The sequence below is a fragment of the Palaemon carinicauda genome, chromosome 8, assembly GCF_036898095.1.
Source record: "Palaemon carinicauda isolate YSFRI2023 chromosome 8, ASM3689809v2, whole genome shotgun sequence".
Taxonomy (NCBI): domain Eukaryota; kingdom Metazoa; phylum Arthropoda; class Malacostraca; order Decapoda; family Palaemonidae; genus Palaemon; species Palaemon carinicauda.
This window is the reverse complement of record NC_090732.1, coordinates 144270329-144292238: the sequence shown is the minus strand read 5'-3', so window position 1 is coordinate 144292238 and position 21910 is coordinate 144270329. Positions and strand designations below refer to the sequence as shown.

General features: G+C 45.1%; 1 protein-coding gene across 1 annotated transcript in view; it reads right to left on the bottom strand.

Moving 5' to 3' along the window:
* Positions 1 to 21910, bottom strand: part of vap (RAS p21 protein activator vap) — a 157054-nt gene that overhangs the window by 95691 nt on the left and 39453 nt on the right. The window contains exons 3-4 of the mRNA XM_068379143.1: positions 9664 to 9870; positions 2281 to 2483 (exon numbers count right to left, since the gene is read on the bottom strand). Coding sequence (XP_068235244.1) covers positions 2281 to 2483; positions 9664 to 9870 — 410 coding nt within the window. The remainder of the gene's footprint in view (positions 1 to 2280; positions 2484 to 9663; positions 9871 to 21910) is intronic.

Genomic DNA, 21910 nt, shown 5'->3' with positions numbered 1-21910 from the left:
TCTTGAGAGGTCTTGACGTATGACTCCAGCCCCGTCTGGGAGCTGCGTCATCCGACGATAAAGATAACGCTTTTACCTCGCCTTTCCCATGGCGAGGGCGAGCGTCCTGTGAAGCGTCAACAGGTACGCTCGAGGGGACGACTGCTCGGGAGCTAACACCTCTCGCCTCCCTTCGCCTGTCGACATTCCTTCTCCCAGGGCTTGGGGAGCTTGGAAGAGGTCTAGGGCTAGGAGAACGACAGGTCCGTGCAGCCGCACCCTCCACTGCACTGATTTTAGCACTGAGACTTGCACTTTTCAATTCTTTCACATCGGACCATAATTTAGTCCTGTCCGCTGCGAGAGACTCTACTCTTTCACCAAGGGCTTGAATGGCCACCATCATGTCCTTAAGAGTTGGCTCGTTAGTTTTTACAGTAGGGGGATCCGGAACTACCACTACAGGGGAAGGATCAATAGGCTCATTAACAAGGGGAGGGGAACTATCCCTAGAAGAGCGAGACATACTTTTACTTCTCCTGATCCTATCCCTTTCAAGCTTATGAACGTAGCGGTCATAATCCAACCACTCACTCTCAGTCAAAATTACACATTCATCACATCGATCATCCAACTCGCAACATTTACCTCTGCATTTCACACAAACGGAGTGAGGATCTAAAGAGGCTTTAGCAAGCTGGGTCTTACAACCTCTCACACACCTTTTAACACTCGAAGAAGGTCAGACATTATGAAAAAATCCAAAGAGAGATCAAAACATGCAAGGGTCAAACCAACAATATCTAATCAGTGCCAAGAAAATACCAAAAAACACAACCAAAACAACCAAAAGCCAAAGCCAAAGTGTACTTTACCAAATTAACTGCAAAAAACACAGGCCAAAGCGAGTGAAATTCCAACGATGTCACCGGTGAGGCGGCAGGGAAGTTCTGAAGAATAGTTGGAATGGTTCCAGGTACCTAGGTAGAGGGCGCACAGGTGGTACACCTGGCTACCCAATCGGCGATTGCCGCGAGTTTTGAAATTCTGCCGTGACGTCAGGGACTAAGCTATATATATATATAACTAGCAGGTAAGTCAGATGTTTTAAAACAAGCTTATCCAAGGAGAGGTGTCCACATAACGTTTTCCAGTTTTGAGCTAGTAGTCGTTGCTGGGTAAGGAAGATTTTGCAACTTTCCTACATCTGCTCATGCTATTGTCCAACGAAAAGACTTTTGCTGCTATCGTACCTATCAACATTCCTAGGTGCTCCATCCTCTACTTGGCAGCAAGATTGGACCTTTCTCGATTTACCATAATCCTCATATCGTGACAAGAGGAGAGAAGTTTGTCCCAATGTTGAAGAAGCTGTTCCAAAAAGGAATACAAGACTAGCCAAACGTCCAGGTATCTTAAAAGTATGTCATTGACATGTGGTCAAGCTAAAACGAGTGTGAACAATCGAGCGAACACTTGGGGATGGTAGACAGTCTGAAGCACAGAACTTTGAACTGAAATAACTTACACATCCCAGGGCAAAGAAGAGGAACTTTCTGGATAGTCAATGGATTGGTATCTGAAAGTTGGTGTCTTTCAGGTCCAGCGACATCATTAAGTCATTCCTTCTGTAATAGCTTGATAGTGTTCACTGTTTCCATCTAGAATGGGGTCTGTAACACAAACTCCTTCAAGGGAGTGAGGTCAATGACTAGTCTCCAATTGCAAAAAAGTGCATAAAAGAATGGGGATCCACTTGCAGCCAGGTATACCTAAGAAAGCTCGCATGCCTTTATGTCAATCAAACACAATCACTCTATTCTTTGTTTGCATCAAGAGTATGTCCGAAATACTCGATGGCTGAAGTAAAATAGTGACTACTCAATGTGCAAGGCTTCCCTCCCCCCACCTGCTAGTAACTAATGACACCTCTTTGAAAATTATAATAGCCTAGTTCCAGCTCCCCTGAAATCATACTCCTATTGAAGGAATTAGGTTTGCATTCGTGTAAGAACAAATAAAGATTTTCATAAATTCTAAATATAAAATACTTTGACACTCAAGCAAAAGTAGCAATCTATCAAAATATAGCCCTAAAGTGTAAAATACAAGGTATCTCCTTTTAATCAAATAATTTCTAACCTAACCTACAACTAATCAAACAAATATACCTCTATATATCAGCAAAATATCTATGTATTACGGTACTGTACTGTATAATGCACGACTAATTACAATTACAGTACTAAAAAAAATAAAATACTTAAGATATTACTTTTCGAAGTCATACATCACACTTACCTTTGATCAGAAGATCTATGGCATCATTTTTTGTGATATCAGGATGAAACCAAGAGAAGACAACATTAGGGTCAATGTCATCATCGATTGTTTCCACAAGGTCAGAGAATATGGTGCCCTGTTCACCAGTACGATGTGCAGTCACCCACACCCAACCATCACTTAGCTCGTTGTGTACGAAGAAAATATCACCTTTCTGAAACCTTTTAAACAACTTTCAGTAATCACTCCAGTAAAATTGCCTAAATATGTTATTTTCATTAGTAAAATAAATTTTTGAATATACTTACCCGATAATCATGTAGCTGTCAACTCCGTTGCCCGACAGAATTCTACGGGAGGGATACGCCAGCTATCACTATACTAGAAGGGGGTGTACTCACAAGCGCCACCTGTGGCCAGGTACTACAGTACTTGTTGTTGACGCCACCTCACTTTTTCCTCGGTCCACTGGTTCTCTATGGGGAGGAAGGGTGGGTCAATTAAATCATGATTATCGGGTAAGTATATTCAAAAATTTATTTTACTAATGAAAATAACATTTTTCAATATTAAACTTACCCGATAATCATGTAGCTGATTCACACCCAGGGGGGTGGGTGAAAAACCAGTGTACAAGACTAAAGGATAGCTAAGTATCCCGTATTTCATATAATCAGTTATCCACAATAACAATGAAATAATAAGTACCTGGTAAGGAAGTCGACTTGAACCGTTACTCTGCCTTTAATAAGATCGTCTTCCTTACTGAGCGCAGCGTTCCTCTTGGAAGGCTGAATCAACTCAAAGGTGCTAAAGTATACAGGGCTGCAACCCATACTAAAGGACCTCATCACAACCTTTAACCTCGGCGCTTCTCAAGAAAGAATTGACCACCCGCCAAATCAACAAGGATGTGGAAGGCTTCTTAGCCGACCGTACAACCCATAAAAAGTATTCAAGAGAAAGGTTAAAAGGTTATGGGATTATGGGAATGTAGTGGCTGAGCCCTCGCCTACTACTGCATTCGTTGCTACGAATGGTCCCAGGGTGTAGCAGTACTCGTAAAGAGACTGGACATCTTTGAGATAGAATGATGCGAACACTGACTTGCTTCTCCAATAGGTTGCATCCATAACACTCTGCAGAGAATGGCTCTGTTTGAAGGCCACTGAAGTAGCCACAGCTCCCACTTCATGTGTCCTTACCTTCAGCAAAGCAAGGTCTTCTTCCTTCAGATGAGAATGTGTTTCTCTAATCAGAAGCCTGAATAGTAAGAAACTGAGTTCTTAGAACTTGGAAAAGAAGGTTTCTTGATAGCACACTATAAGGCTTCTGATTGTCCTTGTAAAGGTTAAGACCTTTTTAGATAGTACCTAAGAGCTCTAACTGGGCAAAGTACTCTCTCCAGTTCATTCCCCCACCAAGTTGGACAGGCTTGGGATCTCGAACGACTTAGGCCAAGGACGTGAAGGAAGCTCGTTTAGCAAAAACCGAGCTGCAAGGAACATGTAGCCGTTTCAGATGTGAAAACAATGATCCTGCTGAAGGCGTGGATCTCACTTACTCTTTTAGCTGTTGTCAAGCACACGAGGAAAAGAGTTTTTAATGTGAGGTCCTAAAAAGAGGCTGATTGGAGAGGTTCAAATCTTGATGACATAAGGAACCTTAGGACCACGTCTAGATTCCAGCCTGGAGTGGACAACCGACGTTCCTTTGAGGTCTCAAAAGACCTAGGGAGGTCCTGTAGATCTTTGTTGGTGGAAAGATCCAAGCCTCTGTGGCGGAAAACCGCTGCCAACATACTTCTGTAACCCTTGATCGTAGGAGCTGAAAGGGATCTTACTTTCCTTAGATATAACAGGAAGTCAGCAATCTGGGTTACAGTGGTACTGGTTGAGGAAACTGCATTGGTCTTGTACCAGCTACGGAAGACTTCCCCTTGAGACTGATAGATTCTGAGAGTGGATGTTCTCCTTGCTTTGGCAATCGCTCTGGCTGCCTCCTTCGAAAAGCCCCTAGCTCTTGAGAGTCTTTCGAAAGTCTGAAGGCAGTCAGACGAAGAGCGTGGAGGATTGGGTGTACCTTCTTTACGTGAGGTAGACTTAGAAGGTTCACTCGTAGAGGAAGAGTCCTGGGAATGTCGACCAGCCATTGCAGTACCTCTAAGAACCATTCTCTCGCGGGCCAGAGCGGAGCCAACCAACGTCAGCCGTGTCCCTTTGCGAGAGGAGAACTTCTGAAGTACCCTGTTGACAATCTTGAACGGCGGGAATGCATACAGGTCGAGATGGAACCAATCCAGCAGAAAAGCATCCACGTGAACTGCTGCTGGGTCTGGAATCGGAGAACAATACAACAGGAGTCTCTAGGTTATCGAGGTAGTGAACAGATCTATGGTTGGCTGACCCCACAGGGCCCAAAGTCTGCTGCAAACATTCTTGAGAAGGGTCCACTCTGTGGGGATGACCTGACCCTTCCGGCTGAGGTGATCTGCCATGACATTCATACCGCCCTGAATGAACCTCGTTACCAGCGTGAGCTTTCGATCTTTAGACCAGATGAGGAGGTCCCTTGCGATCTAGAACAACTTCCACGAAAGAGTCCCTCCCTGCTTGAAGATGTAAGCCAGGGCTGTGGTGTTGTCAGAGTCCACCTCCACCACTTTGTTAAGCTGGAGGGACTTGAAGTTTATCAAGGCCAGAATAACCGCCAACAACTCCTTGCAATTGATGTGAAGTGTCCTTTGCTCCTGATTCCATGTTCCCGAGCATTCTTGTCCGTCCAAAGTCGCACCCCAGCCCGTGTCTGATGCGTCCGAGAGGAGACGGCGGTCGTGTTTCTGAACAGCCAAAGGTTGACTTCCTTGAGAAGAAAGCTGTTCTTACACCACACGAGAGAAGACCTCCTCTTTTCGGAAACAGGAACTGAGACCGTCTCTAGCGTCATGTCCTTTATCCAGTGAGCAGCTAGATGATACTGAAGGGGGGGGAGGTGGAGTCTCCCTAACACGATGAACAGGGCCAGCGATGAAAGTGTCCCTGTTAGACTCATCCACTACCTGACTGAGCATCGGTTCCTTCTCAGCATGCTCTGGATGCATTCTAGGGCTTGGAAGATCCTTGGGGCCGACGGAAAAGCCCGAAAAGCTCGACTCTGAAGATCCATACCCAAGGAGACAATGGTCTGGGATGGGACGAGCTGAGACTCCTCAAAATTGACCAGGAGGCCCAGTTCCTTGGTCAGATCCAGTCCATTTGAGAATCTCCAGACAGCGACGACTTGTGGGAGCTCTTAAAAGCCAGTCGTCTGACGGAGCCGGACACAAGATCATGGTACTGCTGCACAGTCTGTGAACTGTCAACCATGGGGAAGCGAGGAAGTACAGTGACAACCCGAAGCTGTCTAGACTGTCTGGGTCGTACAGACAACTCCTTATCGGGTTGCTGAGGTTGCCGCACTGCGTCACAACAAGTCACTTCTGCTGGTTGTTGAACGTCTTCCCAGTGACACATTGACTCCGTAAACAAAAAATCCTCTAACAAGGACTAAGCTTGGACTGCATGTCTTGCAACACAGCTCAAGGTCTATGGGAGCAGGTGTGGTAACAGACGGGATTAGCGACTGAAGTGGAACCATTACCTTCCCTGGAAGCATGTTATGCTTAAATAAAAGTCCATAGGAGGCTACACAGCTAAAGGCTCCTCTCCAAATGACAGAGTCCTCAAGGGAATATCAGAAGGAGGGAGAAAAGCACTTTCTCATCTACAGGGACCATATCCGAGAAAAGCTAAGTTCTCTCAGTGAGGGTTTCACTGGTGCAAAAGCAGCAGACTAGAAGGCAACGTTATGAAACTGCTTGACAGTCTAGTGAGTTGGCAACAACCAAAGATGTGTGACTGAGAAGCATGCGGTAAGGTATGCAGAGCATGTTGTATGCAGAGCATGCTGTATGCAGAGCATGCTGTATGCAGAGCATGCTGTATGTAGAGCATGCTGTAAGGTAAGCAGAGCGTGTTGCATGGCGTGTAACATTTCTCAGAAATTCCATGACCAGTGCTAGAGTGAGTAATATCGCATTACCGTTCATTGAAAGTGCACGTGCCGAGGGAATTGATTTAGACTGTTTTGTTGATGAATTTGATAGCCGGCATGATAATCGTAGAATTAAGCTACACTAAATGTACTATAATCTACTTCACCTCAGGAAAGGGAAACTCGCCCTGTTGGCAACACTGCATTACTTCATGCATGCTTGCATGGGGTTTAATATCAACATAATATTACCTTACATTCATAACTCATGATTCATTTTTGTTTAGAAGATATTTTTCCCATATTTTGCGATTTGTTAAAAATATATTGCAAGGAATACATATATATTTTTATATAATTAATACAAATAACCTCCATTATCATAATGTTTGTGTAGGCATACATGTATATGATTACAAATGCAAGTTATGAAAGTAATGAGGTGTTATTATTGTCATTTGTTATTCCCAAGTTGAATGGGAAGAAGCTCAAGTTGAGGAAAAAATGGCAGATGCATGCGTTGAGGTGGCTGACTCATAGCATGAGGTTGCTGCCTTGAGTTGCGCTTGCTGTAAGGGTTGCGGATGCGCAGTAGCAGGTTCCTGAGGAACGAGTTAAGGTTCCTGAGGTGTGAGCTGCGAGAGTTGAGGTAGCGGCTGCGCAGAACGCAGTTCTTGTCTCGCGAGTTGAGGTTCCTGAGGTGCTAGCCTAAGGTGGTCGCTGCAGCGAGTGCTGAGGTGGCTGCCTCATTGATGGAAGAGGTTGTCGTACCTCAAGAGATTGTTGCCTCGCTGGTGGAACCGCAAGCGGAAGCGGAGGAAGTAAGGCATAAGACTCCTGCTCCCATTGCTGAGGTTGCCTTAAGGAAGGTTAAGGTTGCTGCACAACGCTGGTAACTGGCAACTCAGAACGCGGTAAGGTAGACTGAGGAACCTCAACTTCGTACGCCTGGCAGACTGGACTGCGGAGGCGGAGCTCTCGCAGGAGGAGGCGGAGGTTGCTGCACACCGCTGGTAACCTCAGCCTGAAACTCACGCATTAAGACCGCAAGCTGCGACTGCATTGACTGCAGCAAAGTCGTCTTGGGATCAACAGACGATAAGGTCTGTTAAGGCAAAGCCTTAATAGAAGATGAGGTCTGTAGAGGCATCGCCTTACCTCTCTTAGGAGGTGTGCAGTCACCTGATGACTGAGGAGAGTCAGAGCTAACCCAATGACTGCATCCGGGTTGTTGAACTCTAACTTCGTACGTCTGGCATAGGTCTGGACTTTACGTTTAAGAGGTCTTGAGACCTGAGACCAGCGTTTTCTCCCCGAAATTTCTTCTGCAGACGAGCAAAATAAGGGCTCAATCGTCTGCGGGTGGGAGTGACGGTCTCTGTAAGACACGCCCGCAACCACCGAGGATACTTCTGTGCGCCGATCAAGGCCTGCCGAACCCTTTTGCCCTTCGACATTGCTTCTCCCCTGGGCTTGGGAGCTTGCAAGAGGTCCCGGACTGGGAGGACGACTGGCACGCACAGAAGTACCCTCACGCACAACACTGACACACTTTGCGCTAATCACTTATCACTTTTGATTTTCTGTTTGCACTTATTTCACTGAACTCGAAACTTTAAGTGGTTTGTACCTGAAACACGCAATTCTATCCTTTCTCAAAAGTTAGTAATTGCGAAAACAGAATTACAATGTAACAGAAAAATCTAATGAAAGATAAATAATTCAGTGGCTGGAAAGAGACTAAACACTAGATCAAATAAACTACGTTTAAAATCTCTCACCGCATAAAGCTTGAGAACAAGAAAAAACTCTAGAAACGTTTACCTTCTTCCCCTAAAGAGACTAGGGAGAAGAGCAAAAACGATAACAACGTTACTCGCTTGAACGAAACGTTTATCCTCCTCTTTCTCCCTCCGTCTCTATCTCTCTCTCTCTCTCTCTCTCTCTCTCTCTCTCTCTCTCTCTCTCTCTCTCTCTCTCTCTCTCTCTCTCTCTCTCTGACTTAGAACCTGAGAGAAGAGCCCAATCATATATATCGTTAAAACATATTATTGTTAAAGGAAAAAACTGAAATATTTCCCAATTTATTAGAATTAAAACCATTAAGTTAAGAAAGAATGAACAAAACGCTAGACACGGTTACTCTTACTGCAACGTGACACCGTGAAAATTCTCTCTCTATCGTGACGATAGAGCGCAAGTTGAACGTTCTGAACGTCAACAACTGCAGAGACAAAACAAAACGTTAGTTCAACTTTGAAAACAGTACGAGACTATCAAAGAAATTCTTTCAAAAACATTAAAATAGCAAAATATGTTAACAGGTAAAACCGAAATGACGGGCTCAATGTTAATTAACTTCGGTACCAAGAAAAGACCGCCTACTATTAGGAAAAGTCGAATATAAACAAATATAAAAATTAATTTTAATAAGTTTATAATAAAAGGAAGTTAATCGAAGAGGCCTATAAAAGGCGGAGAGATATAAAATAAATCTATAACTTTTGTTAAGCAAAATTAAGAAAGAGAGTCTATACTCTCTTAGACACCAACACTTCCGTCTAAGGGAAGGGTCGGCCATTTAAAGGTGAAAGAGAGTACATACTCTCTTCGTCACCATAATTAATCAAATTAATTCCAAAAGCTAACTAAGCTAATATAGAAGTTTCCAGTATAGCGAATAGCTGCAAATTTTAGAGAAATACTTCACCAAACCGTGAACAATACTCCAAAATCATAAGCGTATCCAAGAACGTCTTGCCGGAAGCACGACAGAGGAAAAAAGTGAGGTGGCGTCAACAACAAGTACTGTAGTACCTGGCCACAGGTGGCGCTTGTGAGTACACCCCCTTCTAGTATAGTGATAGCTGGCGTATCCCTCCCGTAGAATTCTGTCGGGCAACGGAGTTGACAGCTACATGATTATCGGGTAAGTTTAATATTGAAAAAATACTAGTGTTCAGTTCTATGTTTATAGGCTTCTGAAAAGGATAAATCAGCCATGTGAGTTGTACTATTCTACCTTTCATTTATCTTTGCATGCTCTGTAGCAAATGGCCTGCTAGAAACAGATTGATAATGAATTGTTACAGAACCACTTGATCTACTCTGCTACAATAACAAATCTAATTCAATTAAATAAGTACTGGGATAAGATATCATGATTTACAACCACAATAAATAATTCGACATTACTTCCTTCATTATCATCAAAGGAAAACAAAATCAAATGCTCTCTTTCAAATAACCAAATATAAAAATTTAAAAAAATAACAGTACTGTACCCTCTTAATGAGATTACAATTCATCAAAAAAATTAAAATACACATAACCTGATAGACGGGCAAAAAGAGTTCATATACAACTTACGAGAGTTCATCTGTGTCTGCCATTTTTGTGTACGGAAGAATCGCAACAACTTTACGAAGATCATTCACAGGTTCTGGAGGAGGCACAGGATGGACTAATCTTTCACGTTTTAGCAGATCGGCCATACTAGTGTAGTACCCTACAAGGTCGCTCAAGGCATTGAACTGCCGGCCCCCAATGTAGAAGTCTCCACATACTGCTGTAATCCTATAAAAATTACATAAAATGATATTTTAATTATAAAATAAATTTTTGAATATACTTACCCGGTGAATATATAATAGCTGAGCCTCCGGCGGCTCGACAGAAAAACACACAAAAACTCGCGAGCGATCGCTATGAAGGTTGCGGGTGTGCCCACTAGCGCCAACTATCGGCCAGATACCGCATATACATGTAAACAGACCCAAATTTTTCTCATCCCGCTGGGTCTCTATCGGGGAGGAAGGGGGGGCCTTTAATTTATATATTCACCGGGTAAGTATATTCAAAAATTTATTTTATAATTAAAATATCATTTTTAAATATTTAACTTAGCCGGTGAATATATAATAGCTGATTCACACCCATGGTGGTGGGTAGAGACCAGAGTTAATTAAGTTTACAGCGTATATGCTTAGAGTTTTTGACAGTTATATCATAACAAAACCCAAATATATAAAGGTACCTGGTAAGGAAGTTGACTTAGACGATTACTCTGCCTTATTAGTCTGTCTTCCTCACGAAGCCCAGCGATCCTCTTAGGATGCTGAAAGACTCCCAGGAGCTGAAGTATTAAGGGCTGCAACCCATACAACAGGACCTCATCAAACCCCTAATCTGGGCGCTCTCAAGAAATGACATTTGACCACCCGCCAAATCAAAAAAGGCTGCGAAAGGCTTCTTAGCCTTCCGTACAACCCAATTAAAAAAAACATTTCAAGAGCAGATTAAAAGGATATTGGAATTAAGGGAATGTAGTGGTAGAACCCTTACCCACTACTGCATTCGCTGTAACGAATGGACCCAGTGTGTAGCAGTCCTCGTAAAGAGTCTGGACATCTTTTAAGTAAAATGATGCGAATACCGATTTGCTTCTCCAAACGGTCGCGTCCATAATACTTTGCAGAGATTTATTTTGCTTAAAGGCCACGGAAGTTGCTATAGCTCTTATTTCGTGCGTCTTAACCTTAAGCAAGCATCGGTCTTTTTCATTCAAGTGAGAATGAGCCTCTCGTATTAAAAGTCTGATAAAATATGACAAAGCATTCTTTGACATAGGCAATGACGGTTTCTTAACTGAGCACCATAATGCCTCAGATCAACCTCGTAAGGACTTAGTATGAGCTAAGTAGAACTTAAGAGTTCTAACTGGACACAGCACTCTTTCAAGTTCGTTGCTTACGATCTCTGACAGGCAAGGTATATCAAAAGACTTAGGCCAAGGACGAGAAGGCAGTTCATTTTTGGCCAGGAAACCAAGTTGAAGTGAACATGTGGCTTTTTCTGTAGAAAAGCCGATGTTCTTACTGAAGGCATGAATTTCGCTGACCCTTTTAGCCGAAGCCAAGCACACTAGGAAAAGCGTCTTGAGGGTGAGATCCTTCAGGGAGGCTGAATGTAATGGCTCAAACCTGTCTGACATGAGGAACCTTAGGACCACGTCTAAGTTCCATCTAGGAGTTGCCAAACGACGTTCCTCAGAGGTCTCGAAAGACTTAAGGAGATCTTGGAGATCTTAATTGTTGGAAAGATCTAAGCCTCTATGACGAAAGACCGAAGCCAACATGCTCCTGTAGCCCTAAATCGTGGGAGCTGAGAGGGAGCGAACATTACTCAGATGTAAAAGAAAATCTCCGATTGGGCTACAGAGGTACTGGAAGAGGACATAGATGCTGGCTTGCACCAATCTCGAAAGACTTCCCACTTCGACTGGTATACTCTGAAGGTAGAAGCTCTCCTAGCTCTCGCAATCGCACTGGCTGCCTCCTTCGAAAAGCCTCGAGCTCTTGAGAGTCTCTCAATAGTCTGAAGGCAGTCAGACGAAGCGCGGGGAGGCTTTGATGAACATTCTTTACGTGGGGCTGACGTAAGAGATCTACCCTTAGAGGAAAACTTCTTGGAATGTCTACCAGCCATTGAAGTACCTCGGTGAACCACTCTCTCGCGGGCCAGAGGGTAGCAACCAACGTCAACCCTGTCCCTTCGTGAGAGGCGAACTTCTGCAGTACCTTGTTGACTATCTTGAATGGTGGGAATGCATATAAGTCCAGAAGAGACCAATCCAGTAGAAACGCGTCTATGTGGATTGCTTCTGTATCTAGGACTGGAGAGCAATAGATTGGTAACCTTTTGGTCAACGAGGAGGCAAAGAGGTCTATGGTGGGTTGACCCCAAGAAGCCCAAAGACTCTTGCCCACGTCCTTGTGGAGGGTCCATTCCGTGGGTATCACCTGACCCCTCCGACTGAGACAGTCTGCCAAGACGTTCAAGTCCCCCTGGATGAATCTCGTCAACAGGGAGATGCCTCGATTTCTTGACCATATGAGAAGGTCCCTTGCGATCTCGAGCAGCGTGAAGGAGTGTGTGCCTCCTTGCTTGGAGATGTACGGCAAAGCTGTGGTGTTGTCTGAGTTGACCTCTACCACTTAGTTTCGAAGAAAGCTTTCGAATTTCATCAAGGCCAAGTGGACTGCTAATAGCTCCTTGCCGTTGATGTGCATGCTCTTCTGACTTGAGGTCCACAGACCCGAGCATTCCCGACCGTCCAGGGTCGCACCCCAACCCAAATCCGACGCGTCTGAGAACAACACGTGGTTTGGGTTCTTGACTGCTAGGGATAGTCCCTCTCTCAGACTGATATTGCTGTCCCACCATTTCAGGCATGCCTTTACTGGTTCGGAGACTGGGAATGATACCGTCTCTAACGTCTTGTCCTAGTTCCAGTGAGAGGCTAGATGGAACTGGAGAGGCAGAAGGTGTAGTCTCCCTAGCGAGACAAACTGCTCCAGGGATGAGAGAGTCCCTACGAGACTGTTCCAACTCCTGACTGAACAAACGTTCTGTTTTCAGCATTAGTTGGACTTCGAGCAGGGCTTGTTCTATTCGGGTGGCAGACAGAAAAGCCCGAAAAAACTGGACTGCGAATCTCCATCCCCAAATATAGAATAATCTGGGATGGGATCAGTTGGGACTTTTAGGTTGACCAAAAGTCCCAACTCCCTGGCCAGACTCAACGTCCAATGTAGATCCTGCAGACAGCGAAGACTGGACGATGCTCTGAGAAGCCAGTCGTCCAAGTACAGGGAGGCTCGGATTCCCGATAGATGGAGGGATTTTGCCACATTCCTCATGAGCCTCGTAAACACGAGAGGAGCAGGACTGAGGCCAAAGCACAGGGCTCGAAACTGGTACCCCACATTCCTGTAAACAAACCTCAGAAACGGTTGGGAATCCGGGTGTATAGGAATGTGGAAGTATGCCTCCTGAATGTCGAGAGAGACCATCCAGTCGCCTTCCATTAATGCTGTCAAGACAGCCTGGTAGACTTCATAGTGAAGTTTGTCTTGACAATGAACACATTGAGCGCACTTGCCTCTTACGTACTCCTGCAGTGAACATGGCTGCCAGATCATTGGAGCCATCCCAGAGGGACTTGTTCCTGCAGAGAACGTGGCTGTCAGATTATTGGAGCCATCCCTGATAGCCTTGTTTATGCATGACATAATTGTACAGCAAAACTTTAAACGCTCGAAAAAACTCCTAACAGGAGATGGTCTAGCTCTGAAGTCGACCATAAAATCTTGGAGCGTCTCATGGCCAGGCGCCAGGGAGAGTCTATGAGGTTTGAGAAGTCTATCTGGGCAGAGGCAGGAACTCCCAAGCCGAGAACTTCTCCCGTGTCATATCAGACTCTCGCTCTATAAGCCAGCTTAAAAGTAGGGAAAGCAAAGGCTGTCTCCCCCAAACTCCTCCTGGTGATTAACCAGTCGCCTAGCAAACGTAAAGCTCTCTTAGAAGAGCGAGAGAGCACTAGCTTAGAAAACAACGGCTTCGAAGTAGCTAGGCCTAGTGTAAACTCTGACGTTTAGGCAAACGAGGAGCAGCAGTTACAAAAAGATCTGGACAAAGATCCTTAAAAATCAGCATGATTTATTTAAAGTCCATAGAGGGCTGAGCAGCTTTAGGCTCCTCTCCGTCTGACAGAGTCCTCAAGGGAATATCAGTAGGAGGGGGATCAGCAACTTCCTCATCTGAAGGAACCTTGTCCGACAATTGCCGAGTCTCAAGCAAGGGAGAGACCTGCCGTGGTGGCAATGCTTGACAAGCAGAGTCCACACGCAAAGGAGCAACAGTAGCAGTCAAGGACGCTATGTCATGTAACTGCTTAAAGGACTGACCAGCAACAACAACAGGTGCGGGAGGACGCTCGACATCAACTCGAGACTGCCTTGACTGCTTAGACTGAGCAGTCAAAACAACTCTTGACTGCGGTGCTTGACGCTCAACGTCAAAACAAGTCAACTATGCTGGTTGGTGAACGTCCGGAACGTCAACAAGAGCAAGCGGCAGCGGCTGAACGTCCACAAGCGGCTGAGAGTCAACACGGGACTGCATCGAGTGAGGCTCTATACATAACACGATTGACGTGACTTTGTAACGTCAATGTCAACAGGACGAGAAAAGGCCCGTTTGGGCGGCTGACGGCTAGGATCTCAATCAGCTAAGCGGCGAGGATCATCGTGAACCTGCTCAACAGAATAGTCCTCCATAAGAGAGGCAAGCTTATTCTGCATGTCTTGCCGTACAACCCATTTAGGATCAACGGGAATGGTTGCGGTAAGAGACGAGGGTAACGTCTGTGACTGCAAAACCTTGCCTACAATAAGACTCTCGGAGCCTGTGTTACGCTTTTGTTTAGGCGGCGAGCAGTCTTCCGATGACTGCATAGGGTCAGAGCTGTCCCAATGGCTACAACCAGGACGCTGGACCTGTCCTGAAAGGACTGACTTTCGCTTAAAGGGCCTCGAAACCTTGCTCCACGGTTTCTTACGCGAAAAGCCTTCGGATGACGACGAGAAAATCGTCTCGCTCGTCTTATGGTAGGGGCGGTCTTGGTGAGACACGCCTGAAACCATAGAGGGAACGTCTGTTCGCTGATCAAGGCCTCTCGAACCCATAAGTCGTACGACATTACAGTACTTCTCCCCTGGGCTTGGGAGCTTGCAAGAGGTCTCGGACTAGGCGAACGACAGGCACGAACAGACGAACCCTCGGTCGCAACACTGATAACACTTTGCGCAATTATCACTTTATCACTACGATTTTCTGTTTTGCACTTACTGTACTTCACTGAAATCGAATTTTTCAACAATTCACATTAGGCATGAATAAAACTGATTTCTACCTGAAGCACGCAATTCTACCCTCATCAAAAGGTTATAATTGCGAAATAAGTCGTATAATGTAAGCACATTAAAACAAGCAAAAAACAGTAAACATATTAAGATAAAAAGATCAGTGGCTGGGAAGGAGACTAAACACTAGTTCATTCAAAACTACGTTTTCAATCTCTCACCGTAAAGTGCCTTGGGACAAGAATAAAAACTAAAAACGTTTTATCCTTTCTCCCCGTACAGAGACTAGGCACGAGAGTAAAAAAAAAAAAAAAAAAAAAAAAAAAAAAAAAAAAAAAAAAAAAAAAAAACTGACTCGAGAACAACGTTACTCGCTTGGGACAAGAATAAAGATCGGAATGTTCTCTCTTCCTCTCTCACTCTCCCTCTCTCTCTTGATTTCACACCGAAGAGAAAAGCCCACTTACCTTTCGTCAATAAACAGGTTATTTGACCAAAGGAAAAAACTGAAAGGTTTTTCAATTAACAAGTTCCTTTAAAATAGTATTTAAAACATTTAAGTTTGAAAGAAGAATGAACAAAACGTCAGAATCGATTTACTCTTTCTGCAAAGTGAAACCGTGATTCTCTCTCTCTCTATCGTAACAATAGAGCGCAAACTGCGTAGCATAAATAAACTAAACGTTAGTTCATCTTTGAAACAGTACGAAGACTATTCAAAGAAAATCTTAAATAAAATATCTACTAAAAAGTATTCATTTAATAAGTTTTAAATCATTTGCTCTGTAAAAGTTATTTACGATTGAAAGGGCTCAACGTTGTTTAACTTCGGTTTCCAAGTTAGGACCGCCTACTCTCGGATTAGGGGAGGAATAGGTAAGGTCGCATATAAACAAATCATTAAAATTTATCTTGATGTTTATTATAAATGGAAAGCTAATCGAAGAGGCCTAATAAAGGCGGTTGAGATATAAAATATATAGAGGAAAATCTATAATTAACAACAACAATTTATAACGTGATAAGATAATTGCTAAAAGCCTAAAACACACTTCCGTACTAAGGGAAGGGTCGGCCATTTAAAAGTCAAAGAAAGTCCAAAAAACAATCCAAAGTCATCAACAATTAAATCTATCCAAAAACGAGTTCAAGATTTAAGTTGAAGATAAAACACCTGCACTGCGAAAGCTCAAACCAAAAGGAAGTACTTCACCAAGACTGTTGAAAAACTCCAGGTTAACAGCGAGTAATGGTACGTCTTGTCGATCAGACCGACAGAGAAAAATTGGATCTGTTTACATGTATATGCGGTATCTGGCCGATAGTTGGCGCTAGTGGGCACACCCGCAATCTTCATAGCGATAGCTCGCGAGTTTTTGTGTGTTTTTCTGTCGAGCCGCCGGAGGCTCAGCTATTATATATTCACCGGCTAAGTTAAATATTTAAAATTAATGATTCAAACAGAAACTAAAAGTAATTTTCTCATCTCAAAAGATCTTACACCTAACAAGTTCAAATTCATAAAAAAAAAAAAAAAAGAAGCCAAATCAAAATTCATACATAGTAGCATTGTGCATGAACATCAGACCAGGTGCAGAAAATTTCCACAAATATACAAAGGGTCATCATCTATGCATCAAACTCCACTATAAACACTAAGCCATTAACCCTTCTTGCATATCTGCCCCTCATGGACATGTACAGTACACCCATTTTATTAGACAATTTGTCTTTAAGAGTTATAAGTCACTCTATACAGTCATGTACATATTGTTATTGCTATCTTTGCTGTTAAGTTTTTAAGGATAATGAGATATGAAACAAAATCCAAGATCGGTGCGTCATAGACTTTGCCAGTCGTCTATTGCAATACAGTATTTGTGGTCTACATGGCAATATTAGACCTTACAGTTGCCCACACACAGTATGATATTTCATCATGCTCAGAAATGTGGTACTCATTTGATCTGCTTATTACAGGTTTTAAGAAGGAAATTATTTTCAAAAGGGATGCCATTCCTAAGGCAACGAGTATGACAGTTAGGACCGAGTCCCCTACTTTTCATATGTCATGATATGAATACGGATGTAGTGAGATTCAGCTCATAAAAGTTTATGGCAGGCATAACAATTTTATTTGTATTCGATCTGGCCAGGCCAACAGCCACCCATTGAGATATTACTGCTAAAGTGTTATTGGTCCTTTGACTGACTAGACAGCACTACAATGGATCTTTCTCTCCCTTACGAATCATTTTTTCTTTGCCTATACATATACTGAATCGTCTGGCCTATTCCTTCCATGTTCTCCTCTTTCCTCATACACCTGACAACACAGATTACCAAACAATTCTTATTTGCACTAGAGGTTAAGTACTGCATTGTAATTGTCCAGTGGCTACTTTTCTATTGGTAAGGATATAAGAGACTATTTAGCTATGGTAGGCAGCTCACTAGGGGAAAGGTGACCGTCGATCCCTTCTTCCGACAGGTCTCTAATCGAGGTAGAGACGTCCTGTTTCCTAGGAGTCAACTCCTTAATATCCTGACTTCTGGCATCAAGGAGTCCAATATCACGATGCCTGGCATCACGTTGTTCCAACGCTTGACGCTCGGAACTATGACGTTCGTGATCTTGACGCTCGGAACTATGACGTTCGCGATCTTGACGCTCGGAACTGTGACGTTCGCGATCTTGACGCTCGGAACCATGACGTTCGCGATCTTGACGCTCGGAACTATGACATTCGCGATCTTGATGCTCGGAACTATGATGTTCGCGATCTTGACGCTCGGAACTATGACGTTTGCGATCTCGACGCTCGGTTTCATGACGTCCGAGGCTCTTACGCTCGGCGCCCCGACGTCCAACTCCTTGACGCATCATGCGTACCAGTCTCTCGACACTTAGCATGATGTTCCTCCTTACGACGCTCAGCGTCATGGCTACCAGGCTCCCAACGCTTGCTAAGTTGTTCCTCTACTCGACGCTCGGCGTCAAGAACCTCTCGACTCTTAGCTTTCTGACGCTTAGTGTCAAGGCGTGAAGAATCCTGACGCTCGGCGTCTTGGTGAGCCACTCTCTTCTTGTCTGCAGGCTGATACACTTGCATGAGGGAAGAGTTTCTGCTGCAAATCTTGTAGTACACTTAGATGAAGATCAACTTCTTGTTGTGGCCAAACAGGAGACACTGCTTCTTCAACAAGTTCGCCTTCTACTTCGCTCAAGGAAAGTGCAAAGCGTTCAGGAGACAAATACCAATGTGAAGGAGGAGGAGGAGCATGCACAGAGGTCATGCCAGCTTCCGAAAACTGCCTTCCAACCGGTGGGGATGGACGCTTGACAGCTTCCGACTTCCTTCCATCTCCTATCGACGTAGCAGGAAGCTTGGCAGGAGAACATTCTTCGGAGCAGGAAGGAAAATGCTCCGGACTGCTCCAATGGCTACAACCTGGAGCCTGAGGCGTCATGAAACGACGCTGCTCGACAGAGGCAATCTTCCTCTTCAGAGATCTCGATGCAAGACGCCAGCCCCGTCTGGGCGCTGCATCATCCAATGAGGGCAGAAACACTTTCACATCACCTTTCCCATGGTGAGGGCGAGCGTCCTGTGAAGCGTCAATAGGTACGCTCGAGGGGACGAAGAGCAGTCGCTAACGCCTCTCGTTTCCTTTCGCCTGTCGACATTCCTTCTCCCAGGGGTTGGGGAGCTTGGAAGAGGTCTAGGGCTGGGAGAACGACAGGTCCGAACAGATGCACCCTCCACTGCACTGATTAAATTCACTGAACCTATAGCACTGACACTAGCACTCTTTAACTCTTTAACATCAGACCATAACTTGGTCCTGTCCGCTGCGAGCGACTCCACTCTCACGCCCAGGGCTTGAATGGCCACCATCTTGTCCTTTAGAGTTGGTTCATCAGGAGTAACAGTAGTGGGACCTGGAACTACCACTACAGGGGAAGGATCAATAGGTTTGTTGACACGGGGAGGGGAACAATCTCTAGAAGAACGAGATAAACTCTTACTCCTTCTGATCCTATCCCTCTCAAGTTTACGAGTGTAGCGGTCATACTCCAACCACTCACTCTCAGACAAAAAAACACATTCTTCGCAAACGATTAACCAACTCACAAACTTTACCTCTACATTTTACACAAATGGAGTGCGGATCAACAGAGGCTTTAGCAAGCCGGGTCTTACAACCTCTCACACCCCTAATATTTGAAGAAGAGTCACACATTATGAGTACAGTAGACCCCCGAGGTACGGCGTCCCCAGATTACGTTTTATTCACGTTACGGTATGGAATACGAAGTTTTTTCCTCCCCTCGTAACAACATTTTCCCCACTTTACGGCATCAAATTCCAAAATTCAAACTTGGCGGTTTTTACGCGTACAACAGTGCGAGTCACTTTCCTACCACCACGCTCATATGTCACTAAGAAGCTGGTTTGCTATTGGTCGGCGTCATGGCGTCACTAAGATGCCGATATGCTATTGGCCGAAATCCCTCCTACAATGCCTGAGAGAGATGCTGCCTCAGTCTCTCTCATTAGTGATCGCGCGTTCAGTTCAGAATCTCGTGTACGTTTCGTAAAGACTTGATCTTGTGTGAGTACTTGCGATATTGTATTTTTTGTGCATTTTAGTGCTTAATATCACAAATTTTAAGTAATTTGTATTTTTCCTAACAGTACTTACCTCGAACTACTTTCTTAGGAGTATCTAGGATTCTCCTCCCAACCGACCAAAATTTTGTATAGTTTCCCCTATCTCTGTTTTCTATAGTGGATCCCTCCGTGGCGGATGGATACTCGCCCTGAGGCGACCCGGGTCAGCGTGCGAGAGCATGGAACTAGGTCTCGGTCACCAGTAAGCTTTTGATAATTATGGTATCGAACTCCTGTAAGACACTTGGGGAAGGATGGGCGGGCAATAACTCGAAAGTAGTTCGAGGTAAATACTGCTAGGAAAAATACAAATTACTTAAAATTTGTGTTTTGTTCCAACACGGAGTACTTACCTCGAACTACTTTCTTAGGAGACTTACACCTTAGGAGGTGGGGGTGGACTTACAGACCGAGAGACCTGCTGGATACCAAATGATTGAACCTAGATAGGAGGCTAGGTTATGCTGACAATGAAACGGGATAGGAGACTCGGGGAGAACTACACAAAAAAACTTTCTAGTGTCTAAGTAATTCACCTCTGTAAAAACTCTCCGTACGTAGCATTTCCGATGAACGATTCTCACATAGGTGGAGAAAAGGTAAAGGGAATAGCGGGGAAGCAGGAATAAGGGGGGGCTAGTAAGGAAGGAACTTGTGTCGCTTGGAATTACTCCCCACGGGCTTCCCCGGGGCTTCAACCTTAAACCTGTTGGAGCGCGGAAATGACTGGGCCGATGGAGAAGGAATCCAGGGACTTCCTTGTACAGTCCTTCAGGCAGTGGGCAGTAAAAGTGGACTGTCTGGACCATGTACCTGCCTTCAGAATCCAGCCCACCGCCATGTTCTTATCGAAGCCTAATGATGTGCTCAGACCTCTAATATCATGGGGGCACGGTCTGCCTGGTACCGAGGATCCGTCACTGTCATAGGCTCTCTTTATGACTTGATGCAACCAGAAGGAGATGGTGTTCCTGGACACTGCTTTCTTTACTGGGCCCGAGGAGACAAACAGGCACTTAATCCCAGGGCGAAGTCTGGCTGTCCTTTCCAGGTATTTCCTAACTGCCCTGACTGGGCATAGCAATAAATCCCCCGGATTGTCTGAACGCGGAATTGCTGGAACCGAAAAGCCCTCAAGCCTGGGGTCCCAGGAAGCAGGGTTCTGCGTTTTGGCCACAAAGTCAGGCAAGAACTTGAAACTCAGATCTTTCCACCCTTTCGAGTGCGAAACCTCGTACGACAACCCGTGGAGCTCACTAACTCGTTTAGAAGGAGGCAAGGGCGAGAAGGAAGACTGTTTTGAGGGTGAGGTCTTTGTCATGTATGTTCCTGAGGGGTTCGAAGGGTGGTCTAGAAAGGGCCTTAAGGACTCTGGCTACGTTCCACTGTGGCACTCTGGAGGAACATGGAGAACACGATTGTTCGAAGCTCTTAATGAGCATCGAGATCTGACGGGAGGCTCCTAGATTGAGTCCCTTGAGGAGAAAGACCTGACCCAATGCGGGTCGGACATCCTTGATGGCCGGGATAGATACTCCTAGGTCATCCCTCAGGTGGACTAGGAAGTCCACTATCTTATGAATGGAGACGTCCAGTGGTCTGAGGTTCTGTGAGGCACACCATTTCGTGAATGCGGCCCATTTAGCCTGATAAACCAAGACTGAAGATTTTCTCAGATATCCGTCCCTCCTCAGGAGACGCTCGATAACCTCCACGTGTGTAGGTAGAGGGACCGACGGTTTTCGTGAAACTTCTCTAAGAGGGGCTGACGGAGGTGGTTTTCTCTGTCCGGAAGCGGCCACGGTGGAAGGACCGCGAGTTCCTTTAGGTCCGCGAACCACTCTCTCTCCAGCCACCAGGGCGCTACTAAAGTCATCCACAGGTTCTCCGCACGTCCGACTGTTAAGGACTTGCCTGAGGGTCCCGAAGGGAAGGAAGGCGTAAACGTCGAGACCGTCCAAGTGTGCTGGAAGGCGTCCTCGAACGCTGCTGCTGGGTCTGGCACTGGAGAACAGAACACGGGGAGCTGGGTTTTGAGCTTTGTGGTGAAGAGGTCCATCACCGGCGACCCCCACTTCAGGATGATCGTCTGTGCCACCTCCTGGTGTAAGGACCACTCTGACCCTACTACTTGACCTATCCTGCTGAGGCCGTCGGCTAGGACGTTCCTTTTCCCTGGAATGAACCTGGCCGTGAGCTCGATGTGTTCCCTTTCGGCCCATTCCAGGATCTTTG